Source organism: Heptranchias perlo, chromosome 19 (genome assembly GCF_035084215.1).
Source record: "Heptranchias perlo isolate sHepPer1 chromosome 19, sHepPer1.hap1, whole genome shotgun sequence".
Taxonomy (NCBI): Eukaryota; Metazoa; Chordata; class Chondrichthyes; order Hexanchiformes; family Hexanchidae; genus Heptranchias; species Heptranchias perlo.
In genome coordinates, this window is record NC_090343.1 from 5,523,504 (window position 1) to 5,546,070 (window position 22,567).

The following is a 22,567-nucleotide window of genomic DNA, read 5'->3' on the forward strand; positions in this document are numbered from 1 at the left end:
ACGTTTAAAAAGAAAAGGAAGTGAGAACTTGCATTTGTACAGCGCCGTTCACATCCTCAGGACATCCCAAAGCGTTCCGCAGCCAAATGTAATCACTGTTCTTTTTGCAGGTAAACACAGCAGCTAATTCGTGCACAGTAAGATCCCACAAATATCAGTGGGGTGAATGACCAGATAGTCTTATTTTGGTGATGTTGGTTGAAGGATAAATGTTGGCCAGGACACCAGGGAGAACTCCCCTACTCTGCCATGGGATATTTTACATCCACCTGAACAGGCAGACGGAGCCTCAGTTTAACGTCTCCTCTGACAGTGCAGCACTCCCTCGACGCTGCACTGAAGTGTCAGCCTAGGTTATGGGATCAGGTACCAGGGCAGGAGTTGTCCAAACTGACCTTAATTTGGGCCCTTGTGGTTGCTGTAGGAAGGCAACCCCGTCCCATCAGCCCGGACTCGATTTGAAGCCAGGTCACCGAGACAGAAGGGGAACAGGCCACTGCTCAGGAATGGGTTCTTGCTTTACTCACCTGCGAGGCCCACTTTCTCCCCTGCGATCTCCTCCAGTCTCCCGAGGAGGGAGTCGATGTTGGATTTAATCTGCGTGAGCTCCAATTTAATTCGCTGCAGTTCGTTTGACTTTACTGTGAAGACAGAGAGGGACAGACATGAGCGCAAACTCCTGAAAATTCCCCAGGAGATGTCCAATGATGGAATTCTCTCTACTCCCACCAAAAGAATTCAATTTGCTTTTCCAACTGTTTTTGAAGCTTTGGTGCTCCACAGTTTTTTTCTGTCCCAACACGTAGATGGGAACTAAGGAAGGCTAGAATCGCTTTCCCCACTGCTCTCTGTTATAGGAACATAGGAACAGGAGCAGGCCATTCAGCCCCTTGAGCTAGTTTCGCCATTCAATGAGATCATGGCACATTCCATACTGTCTGTTACCAAATAATTGTGCTGAATTGCCCAAATGTTTCCACTTGCAGGGGGAGACCAGAACTAGGGGCCATAAATATAAGATGGTCACTAATAAAACCAATAGGGAATTCAGGAGATATCTCTTTACCCAGAGAGTGGTTAGAATGTGGAACTCGCTACCACAAGGAGTAGTTGAGGGGAATGTTGGGCCGAATGGCCTGTTTCTGTGCTGTACATTCTATGTCATTCTATGTAATTGTATGAATTGACCTCGAGCTGGAACGCATCAAAATACTTTGGGGTTTGATGTCTCTCCCTTTACCATACTATACACCAACCAATCGCGCCCATCAATGGTCCGCCTTGCAGACCAGAAACTGATACTGGCTCTCGAGGCTATGCAGTGTCTCATACCCACACCTTTATCTTCCCCAGTCTTCTCCACCTCCTTTCCTGATGAATCTCACTCACTCTGGGGTACGGTTCCATGGGGTGATGCCAGGTCTCCAGTATCCCACCCTTTGCCTTTGAGGCTAGTGAATGTTGGCATGGCTTGTAGGCCATCACACCGAGCCCCATCCTGTCCTCACTCGGGTCCCCACACAAGCACTTTACAGCAGAGAAGTGGGGGTGGGGTGGTGACTGGATAGCAATCAGGAGCCGGAGACCCTGGCTGATTTCCCCCACCCACCATCTCTCTCTCTTACTTGGGGTCAGTGAGGCCAACTGCAGTCCTCTCTTCACTATGCTGCCTGAGATCAGCTAACTCAACACAGACCAAAGCAGAATGAGCCTGGAACCCCCCCCCAGTCTCCATATTCAAATGAATTTATATATAAGTGTGAGGGTGGTGCATTTTGGTAGGAAGAATAAGGAGGCCACATACTGCATGGAAAATAAGAGTCTAAATGGGATAGAGGAGCAGAGGGATCTGGGGGTACAGATACACAAATCACTAAAAGTAGCAACGCAGGTTAATAAGGCCATAAAAAAAGGCAAATCAAGCACTGGGGCTCATTTCTAGAGCGATAGAATTGAAAAGCAGAGAAGTTATGTTAAACTTGTATAGAACCTTGGTTGGACCACACTTGGAGTACTGTGAACAGTTCTGGTCTCCATATTATAAAAAAGGATATAGAGGCACTGGAGAAGGTGCAAAAAAGATTTACTAGGATGACACCAGAACTGAGAGGTTACACCTATCAGGAAAGACTGAACAGACTGGGGCCCTTTTCTTTAAAAAAGAGAAGGCTGAGGGATGACCTGTTAGAGGTCTTTAAGATTATGATATGGTTTGATAGAGTAGACGTAGAGATGTTTCCACTTGTGGGGGAGTCCAAAGCTAGGGTTTATAAATATAAGATAGTCACTAATAAATCCAATAAACAATTCAGGAGAAACTTCTTTACCCAGAGAGTGGTGAGAATGTGGAACTTGTTACCACAAGGAGTAGTTGAGGCAAATAGCATAGATACATTTAAGGGGAAGCCAGATAAACACATGAGGGAGAAAGGAATAGAAGGATATGCTGATAGGGTGAGATGAAGTAGGGAGGGAGGAGGCTCGTGTGGAGCATAAACACCGGCATAGACCAGTCGGCCCGAATGGCCTCTTTCTGTGCTGTAAATTCTACGTAACTCACGTTTTAATTTAGCTGCGTTTCTTGCCACGGCCGTGGAGCGCGCCATTAATTTCAGTGGGATCCCGGACTTCACTCTCCGCAGCACAGGGACAATAACCCGAGGACGTTTCACTGGAATAGCCCTGGGAATCAGCGAGGGCCGACTCGAGTACTCGTGCATCCTAGAGGAGAGAGCAACGGGAAGAATTACCGCCAGCTGTGATTCACACAGCAAGTCCCGCCTGGCGCCAATGTCGGAACGCAACATGACCGTGTGTTTAGAGAATGGAGTTGCATATCTCGGAAATGTAGTAAACAATGTGGAGGATAGTAACAGACTTCAGGAGGATATAGACAGACTGGTGAAACGGGCAGACGCATGGCAGATGAAATTTAATGCAGAGAAGTGTGAAGTGATGCATTTTGGTAGGAAGAATGAGGAGAGGCAATATAAACTAAATGGTACAATTTTAAAGGGGGTGCAGGGACGGAGAGACCTGGGGGTGTATGTACACAAATCTTTGAAGGTGGCAGGACAAGTTGAGAAGGCTGTTAAAAAAACATATGGGAACCTGGGCTTTATTAATAGACGCTAGAACGCAAAAAGCAAGGAAGTTATGGTAAACCTTTCCAAAACGTTGGTTAGGCCTCAGCTGGAGTATTGTGTTCAATTCTGGGCACCACGTTTTAGAAAGGATGTCAAGACCTTGGAGAAGGTGCAGAAAAGATTTACTAGAACGGTACCGGGGATGAGGGACTTCAGTTATGTGGAGAGACTGGAGAAACTGGGATTGTTCTCCTTAGAGCAGAGAAGGTTAAGGGGAGAGTTGATAGAGGTGTTCAAAATCATGAAGGGTTTTGATAGAGTCAATAAGGAGAAACTGTTTCCAGTGGCAGGAGGGTCAGTAACCAGAGGACACAGATTTAAGATAATTGGCAAAAGAACCAGAGGTTTATGAACCAAGTTTATGCAACCTGTCCTCATAATTTAACCCTTTAACTCCCGATATCATTCTGGTGAATCTGTACTGCACCCCCTCCCTTCTGGCAGTGACTAGCCAGGCTGGGAAGTTCTGGGTTGGCGAAGTACAAACATAAAACTTTTCACAAACTTATCACAAACTTAGAAATCAAAAGAAGAGTCAACATGACAATATTCTTTCAGAGTCCCTCCCTCCCCTCAAAACAGCAGCAAGTCACCTATTCATTCCACCAATTTTCCATACATCCCCCAACCCTTGTAAACTATGGTCCCACCTCACCCGGTATCGAGTAAAGAAGATTAAGGGGTGATCTAAATGAGGTGTTTAAGATGATTAAAGGATTTGATAGGGTAGATAGAGAGAAACTATTTCCTCTGGTGGGGGGAGTCCAGAACAAGGGGGCATAACCTTAAAATTAGAGCTAGGCCGTTCAGGGGTGATGTCAGGAAGCACTTCTTCACACAAAGGGGAGTGGAAATCTGGAACTTTCTCCCCCAAAAGCTGTTGAGGCTGGGGGTCAATTGAAAATTCCAAAAACGGAGATTGATAGATTTTTGTTGGGTAAGGGTATTAAGGGTTACGGAACCAAGGCGGGTAAATGGAGTTAAGATACAGATCAGCCATGATCTAATTGAATGGTGGAACAGGCTCGAGGGGCTGCATGGCCTCCTCCTGTTCCTATGTTCCTAAATGGCCATTCAACAGGTTGGGGGCCAAGACAGTGATGTCAGTGGGCTATTTGGCCGTGGGTGGCTGTCACGGATGAACCAATTTGTCTGCTCCCTGGCTCCAGGGAGGCTCAGGTGATCTGACGTGTGCTCAGCTAAATCAACACAGACGAGGGGTGGAAGCAGGACTCGGTGCGGCTCGACAGGCCAACAGCCTGGACCTTTACCCATCAGGCAAATTTACCATCAAAGGGAAAGAAATGGCAAGAAAAAAAAATAGAAGAGGAGAATCAATGAAAGAAAGAGAAAAAGGAGCGACATTAAAGAGAAACTGACAAGAGAGATCCTCAACAGACATATTCTTAAAGCTCTGTGTTTCGTTAGATAGGTCACTTATATTAAAATGGAAACAGAAACAAACACAAAAGTCCTAAAGTGTCCCAGATGGGCCTTTCATGTTGCGTCTGAAGATTTCACATCCACTTTTTCAAAATCCTGATGATAATCATCTTGATGTTGTCCCAGGAGCTTTAGCCTAATGAGGGCAACCTGTTTGCCTTCTGACTAGATGCTTACCAAGATGGTACATATTAACCGAACTTTCAGAAAGTTCCACAACAAGGAGAAGGGAGGGAGCAAACGGAGGGGAGAATGAATTGCGTCCAAACTAGCAATAGTAGCAAATCTTGGAATTTTTTTTGTAATCCAGAGTGAATCAGCTCAGCACCAAAAATCAACCCCTAACATATCTCATTTGAATCATAAAAAGAACATGATGAGGAGAAGCCAGGGGTTAAAGAAATTCCCACCACAGCAGTAGGTTATATGGGACAGACTCCCAGAAAAAGCAGCGAGACTCAATCCATCCATCCTTTCGAAATGAGTTGGAAATGGGATTGGAGGTTTTGGCAGGAATGGGAACAATCAAACCGCTGTGTGGTTGGACTGGGAACAGGAATGTTTGTTTGGAGGATACCAGACCAAAGTTGAACAGTAGAGATATTCATTCTCGGGATGTGGGTGAGAATGGCCTACGTAGTGCCCCTTTAATGAAAATGCCTATATAGTCAGTTTTCAGTAGATAGTAAAATGCCTAAGTGGCAAAGTAGAAGACATAGTAATGTGATTAAGCAAGGGTTAATTAGAAGCCTGCCTGCTAAGGTTTGGAACAATGGGCCCCTTCAAGGCTAATAGTGGTGTGAGTAGCTTGTCAGATGTAGAGGCCTGCTTATGCTCATCGGTGGAGGAGACATGGTAACATTAGGGAGTCTGGTGTGGGGGTCTCTGTACAGCTGGTTGATCAATAGAAATAATAAGCTGAGCAAGGCCGTAAACATTCCAAGTTAGTAGATAAGGATGTGGGATGAACAGGAGAAACATTCCAAGCTGGGAGATGAGGAGACATCCATCTATGTCTGTCACTGGGGCATGATCAGCCAAATGTAATACCTATGATTGGCCTGCAATCATGTAACCCCTCATGGCCAACCTATGCCTAGCCTATGATTGGTGTTGACCCTTTGCTAATCAGGTTCCAACCCCTGCTGATAATGTATAAACGTGTGAAGTTCTGTACGTCTTTGTCTTACTCTGTCAGAATCGACTAGACTCTATCAGGAGTCAGAATCGAAGCTGCAGACTAAGTCCTGCTAATAAAATTGTGTTAAACTTTAAAGTTGTATTCGACTCAGTGTTTGCTGAACCAGACTGAGGGGTAAAAGAATCCAGTTCATCATGGGCATCGCTGGCATGGCTGGCATTTATTGCCCATCCCCTAGTTGCCCTGAGAAGGTGGTGGTGGGCCTTCTTTTTGAACTGTTGAGTAGCTGTTTAATAGAACGGAGGGGCTTGCTAGGCCATTTCAGAGGGCAGTTAAGAATCAATCACGTTGGTGTGGGACTGAAGTCACATATAGGCCCAGACCCGGTAAAGACGGCAGGTTTCCTTCCCTAGAGGGCATTAGATATTGATGGTAAGATGAATATTTGGGAATTTTATTGGATTATCTTTGGGAATCAGGGAACATACATGAAGAACTTTCCCTCAGGAGATTAGGCGAGTCGGGTAGAGCCCACGATAAGTTAGATTGCAAAGTGTGACGGAGCAGGATTGAAGAAGAGAGCCCCCCGCCTATAGCGTCGGTTTAACATTTTCCCCCTTTCCACACCAGCCATCTCAGAATGAGATTCTTAACTGCCCTCTGAAATTAGTGCCAGTCACTGACAAGTTAGGAGCAGCTTTATAGCGTGGGTCCATGCTGCGAGTGAGAGTTTATAAATTCATCCCTTATTGCTTACAGATAAGACTTTCATCCCATCAGCCTGGACCGGATTTGAATCCCGGTCCTAGAGGTGAATGGACGTCTAAGCCATTGCACTACTAGTCTCCCCAGTTACATTTCTGCACATGGGAAGTCAAAGTGTGGTCTTCAGGTGAAGTGGGGAGAGAGACCAGCGAATAATTGGACCAGGGGTGTGCAAATATAATTCAGGCCGCATTTTACAGTCAGCCGTGGGCGAGGGTTATGGCCATATCGCCACCTTTGTGCCTAAAACCGGAGCACCGATGAATTTCTACCCCTATTATTTCCATTATAAATTCCTATGCCCACATTTATAATGGGAACTGCCTATGTAAACTCGTCACGCTGTGATTACACCCTCCCACCAGTGGCGGTGCTGTGGGGAGGGTGTAGTTACAGTGTGACAAGTTTACATCAGCAGGTCCCAGTATAAATGTGGACGTAGGGAATTTAGAAATGTCAGGAAGTGCGGGCAGGCATACGATTTTTAATATATTATAGATTACTGATTATTTTTCTACGAGGAGTTAGAATGAGATGAAAGGTGGATTGTGGGCGACTTCCCTCATGTTGAACATATTCAAATTCTGTTCAAAAACCTTTTAACGGGATTTCAAAGGTGGTGAGTCCCCTTTAAATACAGGTGACACACGGAATGGCAGACGTATTTGATAATCCAATCACAGACCCAAACACCAGGAGCACTGAAACAAATCACAGTGGTTACCTCTCATAAAAATCGTCTCTGTAGTAATCATAATCAAAGTCGTAGCTGGTGCTTGAGAAAAAAAAGAGGAAAAAAAATTAACGAGGTTTGGTGGAAGTGAAGATGTGAATGTTCTCAACACTGCTGATTTTTATTTAAGATTAAACAGGAACATTTCACACCCTATTTGTATCATGTGGACTTGACTTAACATGCAAGTAAAAACTTATCAGCATTGTAGGCACAGGTCCAATTGCGTCTCAGCATTCCATCTCTACCACCTGACCATGCCCCAATGTTTCACCTCTACCACCTACCCATACCCCAATATCCCACCTACCCATACCCCAATATCCCACCTACCCATACCCCAATATCCCACCTACCCATACCCCAATATCCCACCTTTTCCCACCTACCCATACCCCAATATCCCACCTACCCATACCCCAATATCCCACCTTTTCCCACCTGCCCTTGCCCCAATATCCCACCTTTTCCCACCTGTCTATGCCCCAATATCCCACCTGCCCATGCCCCAATATCCCACCTTTTCCCACCTGCCCTGGCCCCAATATCCCACCTGCCCATGCCCCAATATCCCACCTACCCATGCCCCAATATCCCACCTTTTCCCACCTGCCCTTGCCCCAATATCCCACCTGCCCATGCCCCAATATCCCACCTTTTCCCACCTGCCCTGGCCCCAATATCCCACCTGCCCGTGCCCCAATATCCCACCTACCCATGCCCCAATATCCCACCTTTTCCCACCTACCCATACCCCAATATCCCACCTTTTCCCACCTGCCCATGCCCCAATATCCCACCTTTTCCCACCTGCCTATGCCCCAAAATCCCACCTACCCATGCCCCAATATCCCACCTTTTCCCACCTGCCCATGTCCCAATATCCCACCTTTTCCCACCTGCCCATGCCCCAATATCCCACCTGCCCATGCCCCAATATCCCACCTTTTCCCACCTGCCCATGCCCCAATATCTCACCTTTTCCCACCTACCCATGCCCCAATATCCCACCTTTTCCCACCTTCCCATGCCCCAATATCCCACCTTTTCCCACCTGCCCATGCCCCAATATCCCACCTGCCCATGCCCCAATATCTCACCTTTTCCCACCTACCCATGCCCCAATATCCCACCTTTTCCCACCTTCCCATGCCCCAATATCCCACCTTTTCCCACCTGCCCATGCCCCAATATCCCACCTGCCCATGCCCCAATATCCCACCTTTTCCCACCTGCCCATGCCCTGATGCTCCACTATTTCCCTCCCACCTGACTACGGATGAATTTACCAGCTGGTCACACACTGAACCCGGACTGCAATCACCAACATTCTAATTGTGTGCACAGAATCCAGTTTTAAATGGGACCATGTTTAGAGTTGCAGGAAGCGTAGAATACATTGACCGTTACATGAGCTGGGGGAAGAGGCACCTGTGAGAGGCGCAAGTTCAAACGACTCATCTCGCCGAGTCCCTGACCTCAGTCCCGTCGCTGCTGCTAAGTAGGGAAAGGTTCCTTTCCACAGTGAGGGAGAGAGGAAGGCAGCATTGATGGAGCTGCCCCTGTGGTCACGTTCACTCTTGTGTGTCTCCTGGATGGGCCTGGTCACAATGCTGGTGTCACAGGCCTGGGAGTGGACTTGCTCCTCTCAGCCCCAAAATGGGCCCAGTCACAAGGACCAGGAAGAAAAATCTAAATTGGGAAAGAGAACGATTTAAAACCACAGAAAAATCAACCGAGTGGTGAGCAATGAGTGTGAGCCAATGGTAATGATGAGCCAGGACGTTGCTTGTGACTGGGTTTTACACACTCACTGGTGTGACAATCACTGCCACAGGTGCCCTGGGTACATACGGAAATTCCACAACTTCAAAGTCTGTCATGAAGGTGGGACGAGAGAAACAGGTTTAAGTTGTTCAAGGTTTGGGACTAAAGGGAGGATTTTTTCACACAAAGGATTGGGGAGTGAAGTGAAGAACTTCCAGGAGTGGGCTGGGGGAATAGGGGAAGTGGGGTGATGGAGGATTGGGGGTGATGGGGGCAATGGGGGGATTGGGGGTGATGGGGATGGGGCGATGGGGGGGATTGGGGGTGATGGGGATGGGACGATGGGGGCGATTGGGGGTGATGGGGCGATGGGGGCGATTGGGGGTGATGGGGATGGGGCAATGGGAGGATTGGGGGTGATGGGGATGGGGCGATGGGGGATTGGGGGTGATGGGGATGGGGCGATGGGGGATTGGGGGTGATGGGGATGGGGCGATGGGAGGATTGGGGGTGATGGGGATGGGGCGATGGGGGATTGGGGGTGATGGGGATGGGGCGATGGGGGATTGGGGGTGATGGGGATGGGGCGATGGGGGTGATGGGGATGGGGCGATGGGGGGGATTGGGGGTGATGGAGATGGGGTGATGGGGATGGGGCAATGGGGGGATTGGGGGTGATGGGGATGGGGTGATGGGGGGAGTTGGGGGTGATGGGGATGAGGCGATGGGGAGATTGGGAGTGATGGTGATGGGGTGATGGGGGGTTGGGGGTGATGGGGATGGGGCAATGGGGGGATTGTGGGGTGATGGGGATGGGGCAATGGGGGGATTGGGAGTGAAGGGGATGGAGACAGGGACGATGGGGGTGATGGGTTGAGGTCAATGGGGGGATTGTGGGGTGATGGGGATGGGGCGATGGGGGTATTGGGGGGTGATGGGGATGGGGCGATGGGGGGATTGGGGGGTGATGGGGATGGGGACAGGGATGATGGGGGTGATGGGTTGAGGTCGATGGGGGGATTGGGGGCGATGGGGATGGGGCGATGGGGAGATTGGGAGTGATGGGCGATGAGGGGGATTGGGGGTGATGGGGATGGGGCGATGGGGAGATTGGCAATGATGGGCAATGGGGGGATTAGGGGTGATGGGGAGGGGGCTGTGGGTTTCTTGCTTGTGCTGCAGTAATGAGCTTTTCTCATCTGTACTTACCTTCTAACCTCTGCAGTGAGGAAGGTTTGGTGGCCCAGCTCTGTGAGTATTGCTAACTCTGATCTATCACCAAACTGCTGGAGAGGTACCGGGCGATCCCAGGAATTAGCATCCTTCCCAATTTACAAAAATCACAAAAGGGGACATGAAGCCAGCGGAGATGGAACTGTTTGGAGTTATTTCTAATTGGGTGCGTACCTGTACAAAGTAGAGCTGGGCCTCTTCAGCCCCTTGGGTCTGTTGGGTTTAGGCTCTCCGGCCATGTTAATATCTGTGAGAGGATTAAAAAAAACAACAACTAATAAAATAGATCCAAACCTTCAGCAGCCCCTTCCCTTGGGTCATCTTCAGTTTTTCTGCCCCAGTTCCAATTTCCTCCTTTTTTTTAAACCCTTTATTTCCAGAAGGGGTAACTTTAGGCGGCATGGATGATGGCAGTCCCTTTGCAATGTTTCACCCAGTTGGACACCCTTTGTGCGTGAGCACTATTCAACTACAGGGGGCCTCACATCCAAGCCGATCTTGTCCTCACTCACAGATAGGTTACACCAATCAGAAAAGATTGAGCAGGCTGGGGGCTCTTTTCTCTAGAAAAGAGAAGACAGATGGGTGACCTGATAGAGGTCTTCAAGATTATGAAAGGGTTTGATAGGGTAGACGTGGAGAAGATGTTTCCACTTGAGGGGGAGTCCAAAACTAGGAGCCATAAATATAAGATAGTCACTAATAAATCCAATAGGGAATTCAGGAGAAACATCTTTACCCAGAGAGTGGTGAGAATGTGGAACTTGTTACCACAAGGAGTAGTTGAGGCGAATAGCATAGATGCATTTAAGGGGAAGCTCGATAAACACATGAGGGAGAAAGGAATAGAAGGATATGCTGATAGGGTGAGATGAAGTAGGGAGGGAGGAGGCTCGTGTGGAGCATAAACACCGGCATAGACCAGTTGGATTGAATGGCCTGTTCCTGTGCTGTACATTCTATGTAATTCTATGTACTTGCTCACGAAACAACAGTGATCATCAAAAGCAAAACTGTGGCAAATGGAATTCAATGTAGACAAATGTGAGGTCATCCACTTTGGATCAAAAAAGGATAGAACAGGGTACTTTCTAAATGGTAAAAAGTTAAAAACACTGGGGGCTCGATTTTAGCGTCAGGTTTCCTGCGGGTTTCCAGCGGGGGGGCCCCGAAAATCCCGATATCCAGTCACGTGACCGGATTGCGCCGAGATCCCGGCCACTTCCGGGTGCCGCGCTGACGTGCGGGGCTGCGCGCGCAGGCCCCACTGGTGGGAATCCCGCAGGCAATTAAAGCCAGCGGGGTTCCACTTGAGTGTACTTACCTTGCTTGTTGAGGTCAGTTAATGAGCTGAAGCAGCTGTCAAAACAGGAAGTGTGGGATTTTAGGTTCAAGGCAGTGAGCTTCTCACACTGGGGGAAACAGTCTCTCTCCAACCAGGCGTGTTGCAGCCAGCAGCCTGTGGCAGGTGCCAAGGTGCACTCCACGGGGGAGAGCCCTCACCCACGCAGGAGGCCACCGCGTCACATAGGGCAACCCCTGCCCCCCACCACCCCCCGCCAAGCCAGAGGACAGACCGACACTGCGGCGGACGGCGTGGACACCCTCGGAGGACGAAGAGCATGACCAGCCCCAGCAGCCTCGCAGTCCACGCCGTCCGCCGCAGAGACGTGGAGCCCCCCAACACGGTGTTGTTGCACACCCACCTGCACAGCAGGAGGGAGGGCTACCGCAGAGAGAGACGCGTCGCAGAGGGCACTACCCTCGCCACAGGGTCCACAGACCGAGGCGCAGCTCCCCGGACCTCTCCGAGCAGCAGTGCACACGGAGGCGCAGATTCGCTCGACATGTAGTCGTGGAGATCTGCAGGCTCTTTCATGCCGAGCTGCTCCTGGCTGGCCCCAGCACCAACTGCTTACCTGTCGCTGTCAAAGTCACCACTGCCCTCCACAACTTCTCCTCCGCATCCTTCCAGGGTGCAGCCGGGTACACCGCCGATGTCTCTCAGTCGTCTGCGCGGAAGAGCCCTGCAAATACACCTGCACCTACTCTGCAGTAACGCGATGGGTGGCATCAGTGGTGGGACCTCATAGTGATACCCAGGAGCGGGCATTATTGGACACAACAGACAGGATTCGCGGAGACATGGCAGTGGTGGTGTCAATATAATGTGTGCTGTTTGTTGCTCTGAAATTCAATATAGGTAACACCCATGGCAAACCCTCAGACACCCTTGTGCACCCCCTTCATGCTCACGACACGTTTGCCTTACGCTGCCTACTGCACATATGTGATGCATGCCCTGTGGCTGCAGCACAGGTAGTGGCAGGTTGAGTGAGGCTGGCCGTGAGGGAAATGCACGAGAGGGTGAGTATGGGATGGAGCAATGAGATTGTATGAGGATTGGGTCGCGTGTTAGTGGCAGGGTGAGTACTGGCGAGGTGAGTAGGTGCAGGTAAGATGAGGATGGGGTTTGAGTGGGTATGAGGGGTGATGTGACACAGTAGTGTTGGCGGTGCCGAAGGAGATGTGGGGTGGGGGCAGTGTTGTGGCAGATGGAGTGTAGGGGAAAGACTATGTGTTCTCATTGTGGCTGACCTACTGAGGTCATTGCAGCGCCTCCTGCAATGTATGCAGGTGGGCGATATATTGGTGGCGCAGGTGACCCCCTCTGCCACCTCGAGCCAGGCCTTCTTGGTGGCAGAGGCAGGCCGCTTCCTCCCGCCCGCCGGGGGGAAGATCTCTGTCCTCCCCCTCCTCCTCATCCCATCTGATGATACCTGGGGTGAGGCATCATTAAACTGGGAGCAGCCTTCCCCCTGGGCTGCTCCATGCTGTAATTTGTTCCATTGGTTGCAGCATCTGTCAGTGGAGGACTGCCCCTTTAAGTAGAGAGCCTCCAGCTGACAGATCGTACTGCGCATGCGCAGCCCGCCCGATGCGCAGACCAGCAGCGCGGAGCCCGGAGGAGCAGGTAAGTGATTCCAATTAGTGCATTGCCTGCTACGATTGCGCGGGCAACCCACTAATTTCACCGAGCGTGTTGACCACGCTCCCGAAACCCAACCCGCCGGAAACCCGCAGGCCTGGTAACATCGAGCCCTGGATGTCCAAAGGGACCTTGGGGTTCAGGTACATAGATCATTAAGGTTAATGGAATGCTGGCCTTTATATCTCGAGGACTAGAGTACAAGGGGGCAGAAGTTATGCTGCAGCTATACAAAACCCTGGTTAGACCGCACCTGGAGTACTGTGAGCAGTTCTGGGCACCGCACCTTCGGAAGGACTTATTGGCCTTGGAGGGAGTGCAGCGTAGGTTTACTAAAATGATACCTGGACTTCAAGGGTTAAGTTACGAGGAGAGATTACACAAATTGGGGTTGTATTCTCTGGAGTTTCGAAGGTTAAGGGGTGATCTGATCGAAGTTTATAAGATATTAAGGGGAACGGATAGGGTGGATAGAGAGAAATTATTTCCGCTGGTTGGGGATTCTAGGAGTAGGGGGCACAGTCTAAAAATTAGAGCCAGACCTTTCAGGAGCGAGATTAGAAAACATTTCTACACACAAAGGGTGGTAGAAGTTTGGAACTCTCTTCTGCAAACGGCAATTGATACTAGCTCAATTGCTAAATTTAAATCTGAGATAGATAGCTTTTTGGCAACCAAAGGTATTAAGGGATATGGGCCAAAGGCAGGTATATGGAGTTAGATCACAGATCAGCCATGATCTTATCAAATGGCGGAGCAGGCACGAGGGGCTGAATGGCCTACTCCTGTTCCTATGTTCCTGTGATCGTGGGTCAAAAGGTAATTCATTGCCTGTGAGGCGTTTTTTTTGATGTTCCTAAAGATGGGCGAGGCATAACATCAGTGCGCGTGCTTTCTTTAGATGTGATCAGTCAGTAAGTGAACGCAGAGCATTCCTGTCTTTGCCAGCTGGCTTGGCACAGATCAGGGGGCTGAGCTGTGAACTTTCTGACTCGTGTGGTTCAGCTATTTAATGGATGAAGATGCCTGAATCATTACCGTCAATTAAAAATCCATGGCTCGTCCTCAGGTGCATTGATGGCTGATCAAAGAACATGACACACGAATGAAGAGCAAACTTACTTCAAAAGCCCACACGGTTACTTTCAGAGCTGGGTGTCAGGTGAAATTTAAAGGGACCCCATCATTGGGGTCCGTGTGACCAAAGTTCGTGGTGATTATTTGAGGTGGGGCACTATGGTGGCACAGTGGTTACGTTACTGGACTAATGATCCAGAGTATGTGAGATCAAATCAGGCAGTTTCAGAATTTGGAATCAGTTTAAAAACAATTATGGAAAGTAATAAATATCAGTAAAAGTGACTTTTGTTGGATTATTGTAAAAAACAAGAAATGGTTCACTAACATCCTTTAGGGGAAGGAAACCTGCCGTCCTTACCCGGTCTGGGCCTATATGTGACTCCAGTCCCACACCAACGTGGTTGATTCTTAACCGCCCCTCTGAAGTGATCTCGGAAGCCGCTCAGTTGTTTCAAAACCGCTACCAACAGTTCAAGACGGCGGCTCACCACCACCTTCTCAGGGCAACTAAGGATGGGCAATAAATGCCGGCCTCGCCGGCGACGCCCACATCCCAAGAGTGAATAAAGGAAAAGTTGCTTGGCATCAAAGCTGGCAGAAAAATAGCGATCTGTTTGGTAAATAATGTGCCCACTTTGGCGTAATATTTTTTTTTGTGTGTGTGTGAGAGCAGCACTTGGAAAACTTGCTTTAAGACCCTTCACGCACCGAATTTCTGGATATTATTGCCTGAAAACTCAAAATTGGAGCCTTATGTTCTTGGAGGTTTCAACGAGCTTATTAGCATGTTTAAACGTTCAATCTACTTGTCCACCAGCAGTTAGAGACCTTATTAACAGCGTTTCAGTGTCCCCTTGTCACAATTAATAGGGTTCAGGTGTACCCTGGGGTCTCAATGAACATGTTACAAACGTCCTGGCTTTTAAAACTAGTTACTGTACATGAGTAGTACTGCATGAAATGATTACAAAGGGATAAATATTATCCTTAAAAATCAAGATGGTCACCAGGCCTTTGAATGCAAGGTCAGAGGAAAGGTTAATTAGTAAGTAGGACTTCCTCTTGCTACCGAACAGAAATGTTCAAAATAATGATGGGGTATGAGTGTTGGTAAAATTGATACGGAGAAAATTGTTCCTATTTAATGAAGTGTTCAAAAAACAAACCTGGGAGAAATCATTTGATGATTGGGAGTTTATAAGGAATCAAAGCAGATCTATTTCTACAAAAGGGAATGGATTTATGGAGTGGGCGACTGCTCGTGCCCCGAGATCCTGGGCAGGGGTTGTTTGTTAAAGAAAACCCAACTTCTCCAGTAAGAGATGGCGTTACTGCATTAACAGCAGCTGACACAATTAGTTCAAGCTGATGGTTCCAAATTTATTATTGGCTCCTGTTATAAACCTCCAGGACAATTTGTGGGGTTATGGGAAAGAGCGATGGAGTGGGACTAATTGGAGATTCATTCCTTCCTTCCCTCCCTCCCTCCCTCCCTCCGTCCCTCTCTCCCTCACCCCTCCCTCCCTCCGTCCGACCCTCCCTCGCCCTTTTCCCTTTCCTTCCTTTCATTCTATTTGCAACGGAAATAAAAATTGGGAGAGATGTCAAACGGGCTGCCGATTTGCTCTCACCCATTTTACACTATCGCCCGAGGTTGAGATCTACCCGCCTGTGTGTTATTGCAACACGCTCGCTGTCCCCTGTCAGGGAGATGGGTCAGTGAATGCGTTACGAGGAATTCAGTGCCGATTCCCCGGGGAATAAACGGCCAACCCGCGATTTCGGCGATTCCTCCCTCTCCCCCCCTTACCGAGCGTCTGTCCGGCAAGTACGCGGCGATTCTCCCCGGCCACTGCCACGCGGGCTGTCCTCTCGTTCGTGTACTGTACAAAGGCGTAACCCTTGTGAACGGAGCAGCCCACCACTTTGCCATATTGCCCGAAGATGGTTTCGACATCAGACTTCTTCACCACGGCGGTGTTGAGGTTGCCGATGAAGACTCGGGAGTTAATCGACCGCGGGTCGTTCTTGTTGGTGATGTTGCTGGTCTGAAGTTTGATTGACATGTTCGCGGCCTGGAATTCGAAAAAATAAGATAAAAATCAGCGCATGAAATTCAACCAAATTCTCCCTTTTCCATGTCCGCTCCATCACCAAACCACCTACTTCCACCTCTGTAATATCGCCCGTCTCCACCCCTGGCTCAGCCCATCTACTGCTAAAACTCTCATCCATGCCTTTGTTACCTCCAGACTCAACTATTCCAATGCTCTCCTGGCCGGCCTCCCATCTTCCACCCTCCGTAAACTTTAGGTCATCCAAAGCTCTGCTGCCCGTATCCTGACTCGCACCAAATCCCGTTCTCCCATCACCCCTGTGCTCTTGACCTACATTGGCTCCCGGTCTGGGAACGCCTCGATTTTGAAATTCTCATCTTTGTTTTCAAATCCCTCCGAGGCCTCGCCCCTCCCTATCTCTGCAACCTCCTCCAGCCCTACAACCCTCCGAGATCTCTATGTTCCTCCAGCTCTGGCCTCTTGATCATCCCCGATTTTCATCTCTCCACCATTGGCGGCCATGCCTTCAGCTGCCTAGGCTCCAAGCTCTGGAATTCCCTCCCTAAACCTCTCTGCCTCTCAACCTCTCTCTTGGGGAAGCTCCTTAAAACCTCTTTGACCAAGCTTTTGGTCACCTGTCCTAATATCTCATGTGGCTCGGTGTTAAATTTTGTCTGATTTGCACTCCTATAAATGCACGTTGTTGTTGTTGTTTTCCTACATTACAACAGTGACTACACTTCAAAAGTGAATGCAGTAGATTTAAGTGTAGCAGGCTCTTTGATAGAGCTATCCAATTAGTCCCACTCCCCATGCTCTTTCCCCATAGCCCTGCAAATTTTTCCCCTTCAAGTATTTATCCAATTCCCTTCTGAAACTTATTATTGAATCTGCTTCCACCGCCCTTTCAGGCAGCGCATTCCAGATCATCACAACTCGCTGCATAAAAAAAATTCTCCTCATCTCCCCCTCTGGCTCTTTTGCCAATTACCTTAAATCTGTGTCCTCTGGTTACGGACCCTCCTCCCAGTGGAAACGGTTTCTCCTTATTTACTCTTATCAAAACCCCTAATAATTTTGAACACCTCTATTAAATCTCTCCCCTTAACCTTCTCTGCTCGAAGGAGAACAGCCTAAGGAACATGTGCTGCAAAGGAACTTGCGGACAGATGAGCTAAATATGGAGCTTCTCACTGTAGAGGAAGGAGCTGGGGCTGAATTCTCTTCCGATACTGCTTGCGAGGTAATTGTGCTGTTTTAAGGTGCTGTTGCACATTTAGAAAGAAAGAATTTGCATTTATATAGCACCTTTCACAACCTCAGGACGTCCCAAAGTGCTTTACAGCCAATGAAGTATTTTGGAAGTGTTGTCACTGTTGTAATTTAGGAAATGGGGCAGCCAATTTCCGCACAGCAAGCTCCCACAAACAGCAAATGTGATAATGACCGAATAATCTGTTTTTTTTTAGTGATGTTGGTTACATAAGAACATAAGAACATAAGAAATTGGAGCAGGAGTAGGCCAATCGGCCCCTCGAGCCTGCTCCGCCATTTAATAAGATCATGGCTGATCTGATCCCAACCACAAATCTAAAGAACACAAGAAGTCGGAGCAGGACCCGGCCACATAGCCCCTGGGCCCTCTCCGCCACCCACAGGGCATTGACCGATCCGAACTCAGCTTCATGTCCAATTTCCTGCCTGCTCCCCATAACCCCTAATTCCCTTTACTTCGAGGAAACTGTCTATTTCTGTTTTAAATTTATCTAATGATGTAGCTTCCACAGCTTCCTGGGGCAGCATATTCCACAGACCTACCACCCTCTGAGTGAAGAAGTTTCTCCTCATCTCAGTTTTGAAAGAGCAGCCCCTTATTCTAAGATTATGCCCCCTAGTTCTAGTTTCACCCATCTTTGGGAACATCCTTACTGCATCCACCCGATCAAGACCCCTCACAATCTTATATGTTTCAATAAGATCGCCTCTCATTCTTCTGAGGGATAAATGTTGTCCAGGACACCGGGGAGAACCCCCCTGCTCTTCTTCCAATATACATCCACCCGAGAGGGCAGACGGGGCCTCGGTTCAAAGCCCAGGGGGGCAAAGGTTAAAAAATTAGGAAGTTAGGAATAAGAAGGGAGATGGGAGATCGGGGTGGGGGGAGAGAGAGAGAGGTGAATCTTTTCATTCAAAGGGAAATAGAGTTACCAGGGAAGGCCATTGGATTGGACAGTGTTCAAGGGTCATTTGGATGTGTTTGCGCAAAGGGACGGGATTGAAGGACATGTGAGAGGTGGAGAAGTGGGCTCAATCCATCAAATAGGAGGGGACTTTTAGGGCAAAGGTGTGATTTTCTCCTGCAGGGAGTGGAAAGAAGACAAATCCGCTGCAATATGACAATGACACCACCAGATGGTGGTCTTTGCCTGTTCACCATCACTCCCCTAAAGCCCAGTTTGTTCTTCATTCTGTGCTGACTGTAACTCACAGTCTCCCCGTGATTGTAATTATTCAATTTGTGCTTCATTTCGGAGCCATTTCAATTCTGTCTCAGTCATTATTCAGTGAATGTTGGGCTGGGGATGGGGCCATCAGCCCACTGATTGATTTTACAACTCGTTTCTTTGTTTTAAATCATTTGAAATAAAAATGATTGCAGGAAGCTAACAGGGTGGAACAGTGGGGTACAGGGGGCGTACTGGGGCACAGGGGGCAGTGGGCACACAGGGGTACGGGGGCGTACTGGGGTACACTGGGGTGCAGGGGGCACACTGGGGCACAGGAGGCAGTGGGTACACTGGGGTGCAGGGGGCACACTGGGGCACAGGGGGCAGGGGGCACAGGGGGTACACTGCGGCACAGAGGGCAGGGGGCACAGGGGGCAGGGGGCACACTGGGGCACGGGGCACACTAGGGCGCAGTGCGGCATAGAGGGCAGGGGGCACACTGGGGCACAGGGGGCATACTGGGTTTCAGGAGGCACACTGGGGCGCAGGGGGCACACTGTGGCACAGGGGGCAGGGGGAACACTGGGGCACAGGGGGCATACTGGGTTTCAGGAGGCACACTGGGGTACAGGGGGCAAGGGCACACTGTGGCACAGGAGGCAGGGGCTAAACTGGGGTAAAGGGGAACACTGGGGTACAGCAGGCACAATGGGGTACAGCGGGCAGGGGCATAATGGGGTAGAGGGGGAACACTGGGCTAGAGGGGGCACACTGGGCTAGAGGGTACAAGGATATGGGGCCAGGGGGCGCACTGGGGTACAGGCTACAGGGGGCACACCGGGGGGGGCAGGAGACTGGGGGCAGGGAGGATCATTGGGGTACAGAGTACAGGGGTATGCTGGGGGGCAGGGAACATGGTTCACACTGGGGTACAGGGAACAGGTTGCACACTGGGGTACTGGGCAAGCTGTGGTACAGGGGTCAGGGAGCATACTGGGGGGCCACACTGGAGTACAGGGGAACACTGGGGTACAGGGGAACACTGGAGTACAGAGTACAGAGGAACACTGGGGTACAGGGGGCATACTGGGGTACAGAATACAGGGGAACACTGGGGTACAGGAGGCATACTGGGATACAGGGGAACACTGGGGTACAGGAGGCATACTGGGGTACAGGGGAACACTGGGGTACAGGGGAACACTGGGGTACAGGGGGCATACTGGGGTACAGGGGGCATACTGGGGTACAGGGGGCATACTGGGGTACAGGGGAACACTGGGGTACACAGGAACACTGGGGTACAGGGGAACACTGGGGTACAGGGGGCATACTGGGGTACAGGGGGCATACTGGAGTACAGGGGGCATACTGGGGTACAGGGGAACACTGGGGTACAGGGGAACACTGGGGTACAGGGGGCATACTGGGGTACAGGGGAACACTGGGGTACAGGGGAACACTGGGGTACAGGGGGCATACTGGGGTACAGTAGATGGGACATGAAACACTGTTGAAGTGTAGTCACTGTTGTAATCTAGGGAATCGCAGCAGCCAATCTGCGCACAGCAAGAACCCACAAACAGCAAATTAATTATCTGTTTTATAGGTTTTAATGATGTTGGTTGAGAGATAAATATTGGCCCAGGACACCGGGGAGAACTCCCCATGCTCTTCTTCGAAATAGTGGCTGTGGGATCTTTCAGATCCACCTGAGAGGGCAGACAGGGCCTTGGGTTAACGTCTCATCCAAAAGATGGCACCTCTGACAGTGCAGTGCTCCCCCAGTACTGCGTTGGTTATGCCTTGTCATAGAATCATAGGAAGTTACTGTACAGTAGGAGGCCATTCGGCCCATTGTGTCCATGCTGGCCGACAAAGAGCTATCCAGCTTAATCCCACTTTCCAGTACTCGGTCCGTAGCCCTGTAGGTAACGGCACTTCATGTGCACATTCAAGTACTTTTTAAAAGAGTCCATTAATTAAGCAGCGGAGGCGGGGCCTCATTTGAATACTATTATTATCATGGGCCCACTCACACGCAAAGCCTGGGCCTCACTATCTGGAGTCAGGCCTGGCGAAGGGCCACTTGCGTCAGGCCGCAGAGAGCAGAGAGCTGAGAGCTGTCTGTGGAAGCATAGCTCAGCAACAAATCAAGAGCTTCGGGAGAGGAGGGATGGAAGGAAGCAGAAAGTGAAGACTTTGGACACTGCTCGTTAATCACGGGTACAATCAGCACGGGGCCTTGTCACAGGTCTAGTGCTGGGACCAATCAATAACTGGTTTGCAGCGAGTATAGCATTCTTCCTGTTTTCAATCTTTAACATATTTTAAAAAGGCAGAGAGAGAAAGAGGGATAAACACAGGAGAGAGGGATAGACACAGGAGAGAGGGATAAACACAGGAGAGAGGGATAGACACAGGAGAGAGGGATAAACACAGGAGAGAGGGATAGACACAGGAGCGAGGGATAAACAGGAGAGAGGGATAGACACGTGTGTAGAGAGGGATAAACAGGAGAGAGGGATAGACACAGGAGAGAGGGATAGAGACAGGAGAGAGGGATAGACAGGAGAGAGGGATAGACAGGAGAGAGGGATAGACACAGGAGAGAGGGATAGACACAGGAGAGAGGGATAAACACAGGAGAGAGGGATAGACACAGGAGCGAGGGATAGACACAGGAGCGAGGGATAAACAGGAGAGAGGGATAGACACGTGTGTAAAGAGGGATAAACAGGAGAGAGGGATAGACAGGAGAGAGGGATAGACACAGGAGAGAGGGATAGACAGGAGAGAGGGATAGACACAGGAGAGAGGGATAGACACAGGAGAGAGGGATAGACACGTGTGTAGAGAGGGATAAACAGGAGAGAGGGATAGACACAGGAGAGAGGGATAAACAGGAGAGAGGGATAGACAGGAGAGAGGGATAGACACAGGAGAGAGGGATAAACACAGGAGAGAGGGATAGACACAGGAGAGAGGGATAGACACAGGAGAGAGGGATAGACACAGGAGAGAGGGATAGACACAGGAGAGAGGGATAGACACAGGAGAGAGGGATAGACACAGGAGAGAGGGATAGACACAAGAGAGAGGGATAAATACAGGAGAGAGGGATAAATACAGGAGAGAGGGATAGACAGGAGAGAGGGATAAACACAGGAGAGAGGGATAAACACAGGAGAGAGGGATAAACACAGGAGAGAGGGATAAACACAGGAGAGAGGGATAGACACAGGAGAGAGGGATAAACACAGGAGAGAGGGATAGACAGGAGAGAGGGATAAACACAGGAGAGAGGGATAAACACAGGAGAGAGGGATAGACACAGGAGAGAGGGATAGACAGGAGAGAGGGATAAACACAGGAGAGAGGGATAAACACAGGAGAGAGGGATAGACACAGGAGAGAGGGATAGACAGGAGAGAGGGATAAACACAGGAGAGAGGGATAGACACAGGAGAGAGGGATAGACAGGAGAGAGGGATAAACACAGGAGAGAGGGATAAATACAGGAGAGGGGGATAGACACAGGAGAGAGGGATAGACACAAGAGAGAGGGATAAATACAGGAGAGAGGGATAAATACAGGAGAGAGGGATAAACACAGGAGAGAGGGATAAACACAGGAGAGAGGGATAGACAGGAGAGAGGGATAAACACAGGAGAGAGGGATAAACACAGGAGAGAGGGATAAACACAGGAGAGAGGGATAGACACAGGAGAGAGGGATAGACAGGAGAGAGGGATAAACACAGGA

At 49.6% G+C, this 22,567-nt stretch overlaps 1 protein-coding gene across 1 annotated transcript in view; it reads right to left on the minus strand.

Annotated features, from left to right (window-relative positions):
- The window catches only part of raly (RALY heterogeneous nuclear ribonucleoprotein), a 100,578-nt gene that overhangs the window by 20,247 nt on the left and 57,764 nt on the right, over nt 1-22,567 (minus strand). The window contains exons 2-6 of the mRNA XM_068000755.1: nt 16,108-16,372; nt 10,403-10,475; nt 7,220-7,270; nt 2,561-2,721; nt 528-641 (exon numbers count right to left, since the gene is read on the minus strand). Coding sequence (XP_067856856.1) covers nt 528-641; nt 2,561-2,721; nt 7,220-7,270; nt 10,403-10,475; nt 16,108-16,363 — 655 coding nt within the window. The 5' untranslated portion in view covers nt 16,364-16,372. The remainder of the gene's footprint in view (nt 1-527; nt 642-2,560; nt 2,722-7,219; nt 7,271-10,402; nt 10,476-16,107; nt 16,373-22,567) is intronic.